The 11,820-nt window shown below is 39.2% G+C and overlaps 1 protein-coding gene across 1 annotated transcript; it reads left to right on the forward strand.

Annotated features, from left to right (window-relative positions):
- The first annotated feature begins 406 nt into the window (after positions 1-406).
- LOC132827463 (hydroxycarboxylic acid receptor 2-like) lies at positions 407-1,480 on the forward strand. The gene has a single exon (XM_060844149.1). It carries the CDS (start codon positions 407-409, stop codon positions 1,478-1,480), a length of 1,074 nt encoding a protein of 357 aa, XP_060700132.1.
- The last annotated feature ends 10,340 nt before the right edge of the window (positions 1,481-11,820 follow it).

The raw sequence follows: 11,820 nt of genomic DNA on the forward strand, positions 1-11,820 counted from the left end.
TAGATAACATAGGTTTCAGGTGAGAGGGGAAATATTCAAAAGGGACCTAAGGGACAACTCTTTCAAGCAGACTGTGGTGCATGTATGAAATGATCTGCTAAAGGACTTGATGAAAGCTGGTACTACAAGAACATTTAGAAAGAATCTGGATGGGAACATGAATGAGAAGGTTTAGGAGGATATGGACCAAATACTGGCAAATGGGAACGGGTTAATTTAAGACATCTGGTCTGCTTGGTCAAGTTCGTGCTGCACAAGTCTATGCTTCTATGACTGTAACTTTAGTAGAGCGCCGCCCCAATCTGTAATCTAACATGTGGAAGTTCTGTATATAAAGGGTGGCTCTTTCAGTTCATTAACTGGTGTCTGTGACTGCGTGGCTGAGTTTATCACAATCCTACCTACAATGGGCAACTTGACTTCGTCGTGTGCTTTAGTCAAAGAAGTCAATGCATCCTACAATGCACCAATAATAATTGTAACCTTTATCCTGGGATTTATTGCAAACGTCGTTGCTTTATGGATCTTCAGTTTTCATGTGAAATCTTGGAAACCAAACACAGTTTATTCACTGAACCTGGCAATTGCAGACACTATGTTAATCTGCTGTTTACCATTTCGAGCAGACTACTATATCCGGGAGAAGAACTGGATTTATGGGGATGTTCCTTGTCGTCTGAAGATATTTTTTATTTCTTTAAATCGAGCAGGAAGCATCATGTTCCTCACAGCGATGGCAATCAATCGGTATTTTAAAGTGGTCCACCCTCACCACAGGGTGAATACGACTTCTACAAGGTGTGCAGTGAAGGTCGCTGCCAGCTTGTGGATTCTGGCCGTGGCAGTTTGCTCACATCTTTTAGCAGAACCTCACTCCTTCGAGCACGACGACCTGACATACTGTGAACCCTTTGACATATCGAAGCCTCTCCGTCCCACAGCAATTTGGACCGATATTGTTTTTATTCTTTTCAAGTTTGCTATCCCGGCTCCGATTATCCTCTTCTCCACGTCCTGCATCATCTGGAAGTTAAACCAGATAAAAACTAAATCAAGGAGTAAATACAAAAGAGCAATGAAGCTTGTGATCGCGGTGGCTGCAGTGTTTGTGATTTGTTTCTTACCCACAAACATTGCCGTTATTGCTGTGTTAATCACGAAACTAAGGGGCGCTGAAGGCTGCAAATCATATGAGACAGCTGTTCATGTCTTTTATAATACACTATTTATGACATATCTGAACAGTGTCCTGGATCCAGTTATTTATTACTTTACATGTTCAAAATTCAAAAGTGCTTTAATGAAAGCAGTTACTTCTGTTAAGCGAAGTTGTTCCAAATCAGAAACTGATAGTGAGATGCATCCGACAGAAACCACAGAACAAGTAGCTGTGGATCATCATTTAAAAAGGACAGCAGTCTGTAATAAGTATGAACAATCCCAGTCTATGTCTACATTGTCTGCATCATCTAACTTTTAATGATCCGCTGTGTCATTCAAGTTTGGTCTACATATTCTTTTCAAGTTTACTATCCCGGCTCCGATTATCCTCTTCTCCACGTCCTGCATCATCTGGAAGTTACACATTGTTGGAAAATGCTGAAATTAAGTAGATTTTGTGATTTTTAAAACCATTTCCTCTATTGCTGGCAAAATCGTGCTAAAGTAAACTGCGAATTTTGAAGTCATTATCCACATGTGTAATATTTACTTTAATTCTACAAAATAATGGAATGATTATTAGATTTTGGAATACTATTTACAGGATTTACAGTTACTATTTGCAGTATCACTACCTGGCATGGCAACTGTACCATTTAAGATCTGGGACGGATACAGAGAGTGGTGAACTCAGCCCGGACAATCACAAAGACCAATCTCCCATCTGTAGAACCCATCTACCAAGCCCACTGTCAAGGAAAGGCCGCCAGCATTCTCAAAGATACATCCCATCCTGGCAATGTTTATCTACAATCTCTACCATCAGGGAGAAGGTACAGAAGCCTGAACACACACATCAGCTGGTTTCAAAACAGTTTCTACCCTACTGTTGTTAGAATACTGAATGGACTCACAAACTCTATGCATTCGCCTGTACCTGTGTTTTTGTTTTTGCTGCTGTTTACCTATTATTTACTTATCTGTGCTACTTAACTTTGTGATCTGCGTTATTGCTCGCAAGACAAAGCTTTTCACTGTGCCTCGGTACACGTGACAATAAATTCAATTCAATTCAATTCAGGAATCAATAGCGAATAAGGGAGGCTTGACTCATGTAAATGTCACAACTCTTCTGGGGTCTTGGTTCATGAGCTGGGGTGGGGGATTGCCAATTTTCCCAAATGGCAGAGAAAAGACACAGAGGAGGAACAACTGGAAATATGGAGAAAAGGTCTGCAGGATTGTTAACGTAGTCTTACCTGGATCTAGAATAATGCCAATGTGCGTTTTTCAGCTGCCTCCCACTTTACCCATCACCACATTGCCATAATTGGCACCTGTTAACTGTTCAAAAAGGACATCTGATAGAAACTAATGGTTGATGTCATGTAAAAAAAAATCAACAAAGTCATCCATAAATAAAATTAAGTGTAGACAACAAGAATAATCAAATGAGAGAAAATGAGTTGTGAAAAAGAGAGTAAAAGGAAGGAATATATATATTGTATTCTGTGTTTTTATTGTGATGAGCAGCAGGAATAAGCAATGTTACTCCTATTGCTATTTTTGAAAAAATAGGGTTTGTCCTTTCAGGACAAAAATGAAGAGAAATGTTTTTCTCTCAAAGGTTTGTGTGATGTTGGATATCTGTGCCTCAGAAGATGATGGATATGGAGGTTATTGATTATTTTTAAGGCGCTAGTGGATTACAAAGGTCGTCAGGGTAGATGGAAATGTGGAAATAGGCTTAGGAGAGGGAACGGTTTACTTTTGCTCCTATTCCAATTTGTTCATGTATTGGGTAAGTATCTGCAGACAGAACACCTCATTGCTTTACCAGAACTCTTACAATCTCTTACTAATCAACATTGACTGGTGATTTTCAATGGTAGCATTTTTCAACAAGGTGCTAGATTTTTGATTTTATGAAAATTTACAATAAGGACAAAAGGGAAATAGAGCAGTGGATCAAAGGAAAGAGAGGGATCATCCTTTACTAATGACATTTATGGAAAAATAACTATTTGTTAGAAGCTAAGACAAAATGTTATCTGAGCAAAAGAAGGCTACTTAGCCCATCGTGTCTGTCCTGCTATTCAGTTAAAGCATGGCTGATCTGACAATCCTCAACCCCACTTTCCTACCTTGTTCCCACAACCCTTGATTCCCTTATTGACTAGAAATCTATCTCAGCCTTCAGTATTCTTAGTGACAGCCTTGATGATAGATAAATTGACAGGTTCACTACCTCTGAGAGAAAATAATCCTCACCTCTGTATTTGTACAAGGGGAAACAATCTTTCTGCATCTATCCTGTCAAACCCATAAGATTCTTAGATGCTTCAAAAAAATTTGCTCACTTTAGAATATCCTTCCATTCCTGGGATTAACCTAATGAATCTTTTCTGGACTGCCTCCAATGCCAGTATATCTTTCGTTAGGTAAATGGATCAAAGTTGTTTACAATATTCTAGGTGTGATCTGACTAGTACCTTGTATGATTATAGCAGTACTTCTCTATTTTTATACTTCATTTCCCTTGAAGTAAAGGCCAACATTCCATTTCCCATCACTATTACTGGCTGATTTTGAAAGCTAGCTTTTTTTGCTTTGTACATGAAGGTTCCCAAATCCACCCATGACGCAACTTTCTGTAATCTGTCTATACTAAATAATATACAGTGCCTTTATTCATCCTATCAAAGTGCATAATCTCACATTTTCACATTTTATTCCATCTGTCTATATCCCTTTGTATACTCTTCATGTCATCATCAATACTTGCCTTTTCCATAATTTTGTGTCATCTACAAAGCTGGCTACAGTACATTCATTTTCATCATCCAAGTCATTAATATACACTCTAAATAATTTGGCATCAGGAGTGATCCTTGTGGCACTCATGCAGTCATAGATTCATACAGCACAGAAACCGACCTTTCAGTCCAATTTGTCTGCATTGACTAAACATCTCAATCTGACCTAGTCTCATTTGCCAGCATTTGGCTCATACCCCATTAAACCCTTCCTATTGATATTCCCATCCAGATGCCTTTTAAATGTTGTAATTGTACCTGCCTCCACCATTTCCTCTGGCAGATCATTCCACACATGCATCATGCTCTGTGAGAAAAAGTTGTTCCTCAGATCCTTTTTACATCTATGCCCTCTGGTTTTGGAACACCCTTTATGAAGCTGTGCTGACTCTGCTTGGTTATGTTATGTATTTCTGAATGCTGTGCTTTTAACATCTTTTATAATCTGCAATCTGTCTATATTTAAATAATATGCAGTGCCTCTATTCATCCTCTCAAACTGCATAATCTCACATTTTTGCTAGACATAGTGGATGCATTGTGGTCATCTTCCAAGATTCTAGAGACTCTGGAAGGTTGGAGGGAAGCTAATGTTACTCAAATATTCAAAAAGAGAGATAGCGAGAAAGTAGGGAATTATAAACCAGTAAGCCTAACATTGGTCGTGGGGAAAATTCTTGAATTTATGGCATAGCATTTACAAAGCAATATCAGAATCAGACAGAGTTACCATGGATTTATGAGGGGGAAATTATGCTTTAAAAATAAATTGGAATTCAAGGGAGATGTAACTAGCAGAGTTGACAAGGGGGAGCCAATCGATGTGGTATATTTGGACTTTCAGAAAGCATTTGATGTAGTCCCACATAAGAGATTATTGTGCAATATTAAAGTGCATGGAATTGGGGCAAGTGTATTGAGATGGATAAAAAACTGGTTGGCTGAGAGGAAACAAAGAGTAGGAATTAATGGGTCCTTTTTAATTTGGCAAGCAGTAATTAGTGGGGTGCCAGAGGGATCGGTACTGGAACCCCAGCTGTTCACAATATATATTTATGATTTGGATGAAGAAACAAAATGTTTTCTCAAAGTTTGCAGATGATACCAAGTTGGGTTGGGGAGGATGAACTGTGATGAGGATGGAGAGGTCCTTCAGCATGATCTGGTCAGGTTGGGTGAGTGGCCAAATCAATGTCAGATGCAGTATAATTTGAATAAATGTGAGGTTATTCACTTTGGAAGCAAAAACAAGAAGGCAGATTACGATTTGAATGGCTGTAAATTGGGAGAGGGGAGTGTGCAGCAGGACCTGGGTGTTCTTGTGCAACAGTTGCTGAAGGAAAGCATGCAAGTAGAGCAGGCAGTCAAAGGCAAATGGTATGTTGGCCTTCATTGAAAGGTTTTGAGAACAGGAACAAGGATGTGTTTCTGCAGTTATACAGGGCCTTTGTGAGGCTACACCTAGAATATTATATGCAGTTTTGGTCTCCTGTTCTGAGAAGGATGCTCTCACTCTCGAGTAAAGGTTTACCAGGCTGATTCCGGGGATGGCTAGACTGATGTATGAGGAGAGATTGACTAAGTTAGTCAATTTGATTGGAGTGCAGACAAGTGAGGGGGGTATCTCATTTAAAATTCTAACAGGACTAGACAGGGTGGATGCAAGCAGGATGTTCCCACAATCAGGGGTCACAGTCTGAGGATTTGGGGTGAACCATTCAGGACAGAGATGATGAGGCATTTCTTCACCCAAGGAGTGGTGAGCCTGTGGAATTGATTACCACAGGAAATAGTTGATGCCAAAGCATTGAATATATTCAAGAGGTGGCTAGATAGAGCAGATGGGGTGAATGGGATCAAAGATTATGGGGCGAAAGCCTGATTAGGCTATTGAGTTGGGCAATCAGCCATAATAGTGATGGATGGCAGAGCTGGCTCAAAGGGCCGAATGGTCTGCTCCTGCTCCTATCTTGTATGTTTCTATAAGGGATCTAACATTTTGTGAATGGCAGTTGTTAAGGTGATTGACCTACAATTACCTTTTTATTGTCTCCCCTTTTTTGAAGTATTTTGTTATACTCAACAAGCATTACTATTAATTATAAAAAATAACTTCTAACTACAAATAAATAATAATGAATATCAACATATACCTGATAGTTAAAGTTCCAATCCCCTTATAATTCTTACCTACATAGATAGAGAAAAATATAGTTTTAAGTGTAGAGGAAAAGACTGAGAAGGCTATTAAATGATCCCTGTTCACATAGGTCACTGAAATGGAATGTTTGCCTTCTGCTTTTTGTTCTTCTCCTCCAGCTACTTCCATTTGCTTGTAGGAGGTGCACATTTTTTAACTCCCTGACTTACAATTTAAAAGCCACAGCTGACAGCAACTGCTGAAGGAAACCCAAATTAGATTTCATCAGGCTTAGGGTGAACAGAGGCCTTTGGCATCAATATCTATTTGTAATCTGCAGACCAATCTGCTACTTGTTCCTGGCTGAAATTTCATTCCTACATCACTCACCCACCCCACCACCACCAGAATGTTGTTGTATCATTTTACTTTATAAACCTACATATTCCCTCTTGCCAAACCTCCTCCAGTTTACTTTGTTTAAAACTCAGTTTACAGCCCAAGTTATTCAATTCATCAGGTAATTGGTCCAAGTCAAGGCTGTCTGACCAGAAAAGCTCCTTTTCACTCCGGCACTAGTGTCAATACTGGTAACAAGAATCTATTAGGTATTTTTGATTAAGCAGTCAAACAGCTGACTGTAGTCACACTTGCACATGACACTGCTGGGCATGGATGCTGACATTTTCTGAAATGACAAATAGCACGGGTATTTTATAGTAATTTTATTGCCTGTATTTGATATATTTCTGACGTACAATTCATGTCTTCAATCTTACAGCTTGTCTCTTTTTGGCCATTGAGTTTAACTTTGTTGGGAATTTTTATGACCCTTTTGTTATTGAACAGATGAATACCCAAATTGTGGGGCCTCATCCCCTTAACAATAAGATTTTGTATTGCCTAACATTTTCCTTATTTCAGAGACTGGTCTTTCACTACATATTGCTGTTGAAATACCTTCCAGGCAGTTAGAAAATTAGGAAACTTCTGCTTTTGGTACAGTTTACTCAAGATGTCATCATTTATACCAATCTCTATTGCAAAAGGAAGTCATTGCAGTTGTGTCAATTCAGATTTTGACATTCCTTTCTCACTCTTCTTTGCTGCATTTATTGGCTGGCACATCTGTGTGTTCTTCTGCAGTGTGTTTTATGTCAATATTACTGAAACCTATTAAATATCAAAGTTTATTTAATTTAATAGCCCATGTGACTGTAATTGGAGGAATAACAGTAGGTGCAGACATTTTTCAGTTAGCAACAAATCCGACAGTCACCAATGTCCCTTTGAAGAGTGCAAATGTCTTTAATTCTTAGAAGCCATGAGTCAATTAAAAGCACAGATACTTTGTTTGGGATTACGCTTTAATTTGATGTTCAAAATGTACCCATCAAAATAACACAGGGCACAATGTTAGCAAGTTTTATGCTCCCACGACTGCAACTCCACTTACCCCCTCCCTCATACACACATTCCCTATTTTCAGCTTGTACATGATTAAAAGTTGGAGCTTGCAATAAGAGATGTTACATAAATTTGATTTAAATAGATTCCTTGCCCCCCTTATCCCTTATCCTGTGTGTAGTTGTAACAGAAGTAATTAAGTTCGATGATTTACCTATGTTTTGAATGCACCACCATTTTAATAATCTTTCTGGATGAGCCCGGACTAATGATCTGTAATTAGGAGCTCCCAACACCATGACCGGGGAATTTAAATTCTGTTAATTAAATAAAAATGGAATGAAAAAAGAATTGGTTATATATCAGCCAATCTGCAATTAGCTGACCGTGACCAATCCCAATGTGAGACTGCATGATTCAGATTGCAAAATTAGAAAACAGTCATGAATAATTGCACAATTTCGGAATTGTGCAGTTTTATAACATTTTGTAATCAAATGTTACCATTGAATATGTGTTGAAATGATTAGCAACATGCAGTGTTAAATTTTATCACCATTAAATCTTTTTTATGTGTGTTAAAGTAGAAGAACAAATTTTATGAGATTCAGACGTTATGATGTTTCATGGAAATGTAAAACATCCCCTTGCCAACTCTATCTCTTTCTAGCCAAAGCCAACATAAGTGTCTTTTCCCTAAGATGGGGGATTGCAAGATTAGGAGGCATATTTTCAAGGTTGGAGTGGAGGGATTTAAAAAAGACATGAGGGACAATTTTTTTACACAGAGAATGGTTCACGCGTGGAATAAACTTTCTGAGGAAGTGGAGGATATGGGCACAGTTACAATGTTTAAAAGACACTTAGATAAGTACATGAATAGGAAAGGTTTGGACTGATATGGGGTAGGAGCAGGGGGTGGGACTAGATTGGTTTGGGATTATGTTTGGCATGGACTGGGTTGGAACAAAAGTTCTATTTCTGTGCTATAAGACACCAGGACTATGACTCTTAAGACTCTAGCTTAACCCTTAGCTAAACTGTTCCAGTATAGAAACAATTTTGGCTTTTTTTTGGTTCATGGGATGTAAGGTGACCATCATTGGCTAGGTCAGCATTTATTGTCCACCTCTAACTGCCTTGGTGAAGATGGTGGTCAGCTGCTTTCTTGAACCACAGAAGTCCTTCGGCTTCAGAAGCACCCCACCATGATTTTAAGGAGGGTCTACCAGGCTTTTGACTCAGCAATATTAAAAAGATCTCGATATATTTCAAAGTCAGGGTGGTGTAAGGCATAGAGCTGATGTTCTCATGCATTTACTAACTTTGTCATGCAAAGTGATAGAGGTTGTGAGTTTGGAAGCCATTGATGAAGGGCTCTGGGTGAGTTCCTGTAGATGGTACATATTCCTGTCACTATTCATTAGGAGTGAAGGGTGTGAATGCTGAAGATGGTTATGGGATGTTAACCAAATGGGGTGTTTTGCCCTGGATAATGTTGAGCTTCCTGAGTGCTGTTGGAGCTGCATCCATCTAGGCAAATAGAGAGTATTCCATTACATTCCTGACATGTGCCTAGCAGTTTGTGGACAGGCTTTGAGGAAGCAGAAGGTGGGTAAGTTATTGCAACTTTACTAACCTCTGAACGGCAAAACAAAGTCAAAAATTGTTCAGACTTGCCTATTTATAAGAAGCAGCACAGACCCAAACCTGTCAATTGAAATGTTGATTCTCCTACTCCTCGGATGCTGCCTGACTGGCTGTGCTTTTTGTCACCCCATTATCCTACTCTCGATCATCAGCAAATGGATAGAGGCTACTGTTGATAATTCTACCTTACTTACTCATTGATAACTAACTTACTGATGCTAAATTTCAGTTTCACCAGACCACTGAGTTCCAAATCTAAAGCCTGCTTTGTTCAAACGTGGACCTCAGAACTGAATTCTTGAGCTGAGGTGAGAATAACAGCAGATGACATTAAAACGTCCTTCTGCACCAGATCAATACAATGATTCTGTGAAGACAGCTTTTGACAAAATGTGTCATCAAGGAGCTCCATCAAAATTGAAATTTTTTGAAAAAACCTTTCATTTGCTGATATCATCTAAATGCGAGGCAACTGCACAAGGTTGTCATTATTGTAGGCCTATATCTCAGTTCCTGGATCTTGCTACAAATGTTTCTGAGGATACTGACTTTGACTCAATCATCTTCAGTTATTTCAATCGTGATTTTTGTTCCCCCATGTCAGAAGTCAGTGCATTGTAGGCAGGTCAGAGGTGGTTTACTAGATTGAAACCTGGAATGTGTGTTGTCATATAAGGAAGGATTAGATGGACTGGGATTGTTTCATTTGGAGCTTTGAAACGTGAGGGAGGACTGATTGATATGCATGAGAATCTGAATGATCTTTACAAGATGGATGTGAACATGAGGTTTTCACTTGTGGGTCAGTCCAGAACTAGGGGAGGAATAACTTTAATATGAGCAATCACCCTTCCAAGACAAGCTGAGGAGATTTTTTTAATCCAGAACATTGTCTGAATTTGGAACTCTGCCTCAGAAGACCGTCAGGATGGTGAGTGATTGTCTGAATTTGGAACTCTGCCTCAGAAGACCGTCAGGATGGTGAGTGATTTGGAGGAGAACTTGCAAATGGTAGTGTTCCTATGTATTTGCTGCCCTTGTCATAGAGTCATAGAGCTGTACAGCATGGAAACAGACCCTTCGGTCCAACCCGTCCATGCCAACCAGATATCCCAACTCAATCTAGTCCCACCTGCCAACACCCGCCCCATATCCCTCCAAACCCTTCCTATTCATATACCCATCCAGATGCCTTTTAAATGTTGCAATTGTACCAGCCTCCACCACTTCTTCTGGCAGCTCATTCCGTACACATACCACACCCTCTACATGAAAAAGTTGCCCGTAGGTCTCCTTTATATCTTTCCCCTCTCACCCTAAACCTATGTCCTCTAGTTCTTGACTCCCTCAACCCAGAAAAAAAACTTTGTCTATTTATCCTATTCATCCCCCTCATGATTTTATAAACCTCTATAAGGTAACCCCCTCAGCTTCCGAAGCTGCAGGGAAAACAGCCCCAGCCTATTCAACCTCTGATAGGAAGGAGACCAGAATTGTACGCAATACTCCAAAAGTGGCCTAACCAATGTCCTGAATAGCCGCAACATGACCTCCCAACTTCTGTACTCAATACACTGACCAAGAAAGGAAAACATATCAAACACCTTCGTCACTATCCTATCTACCTGTGACTCTACTTTCAAGGAGCTATGAGCCTGCACTCCAAGGTCTCTATGTTCAACAACACTCCCTAGGACCTTACCATTAAGTGTATAAGACAAACAATCATGATCATGTTCCTATGTGCCAAGTATGACTCCAGCCAGCATAGTGTTTGCCCCCAGTACCTGTGGATGCAACTTTTGTTAGAGCTGCATGCTGCCTCACTCAGTTGAATGCAGCCGTGATATCAAGGGCTGTCACTTGCACCTCATCTGATGCAGTTACATCTGCTTCAGAACAGCTAAAGGGGAATTACTGGTTTTATCAATGAAGCACATATACCATTAGTGGATAAAATTAAAACATTAAAAAATGTTCAATTTATAGAATTACTTAGTCATTTCAATGGGAAATTCAATATTATGTTGGAGTTTGAGGCAGCATGAAGACAGTAGCGTGTTGTTGAGTTCAAGTGGATACAGAGTACAGTTAGGAGTCTTGTGAGTGGGGACATTTGATGCTGGTAGGAGGAGGTACAGTCTAAACAACTGGCAGGCTAAGACCTACAAAAATGTTAAGTAACAGGAGAAATCAACAAGTGAGTAGCTGATAAGTATTATCTGTTATTTTTACATGAGTTTTATTGCCATTAGAATGGCAAGTTACTGGGTAAGGTTGAGGAAAAAGAAGTTTAAATCAGTTGTTGCATATGTATGTGAAAAGGCAGTTAATATAATTTTATTAGAGGGTGGGGAAAGTACTAGGAACAATTTTAGCCAAAATTAATAGCCTCTAGACAAAGGTGGGTTAATTTTAAAAAACAGCATGGACTTCATACGTAAAAATCAGTTTAACTAATTTGCTGGAGATTTATTGGAAAAGGTAATGGACAGTGTTGATGAGGAAAATGCTATTAAAGTAATGTAGTGGACTCCCAAGACGCATTTGATATAATGACTTCTGAGAAAAAAATACAGTTTAAAGAATAAAAGGCAGAGTAAAATCATGGATTGACTGAGTAACTGAAAGTAGAATAATCATTAA

Source organism: Hemiscyllium ocellatum, chromosome 24, assembly GCF_020745735.1.
Source record: "Hemiscyllium ocellatum isolate sHemOce1 chromosome 24, sHemOce1.pat.X.cur, whole genome shotgun sequence".
NCBI classification, from domain to species: domain Eukaryota; kingdom Metazoa; phylum Chordata; class Chondrichthyes; order Orectolobiformes; family Hemiscylliidae; genus Hemiscyllium; species Hemiscyllium ocellatum.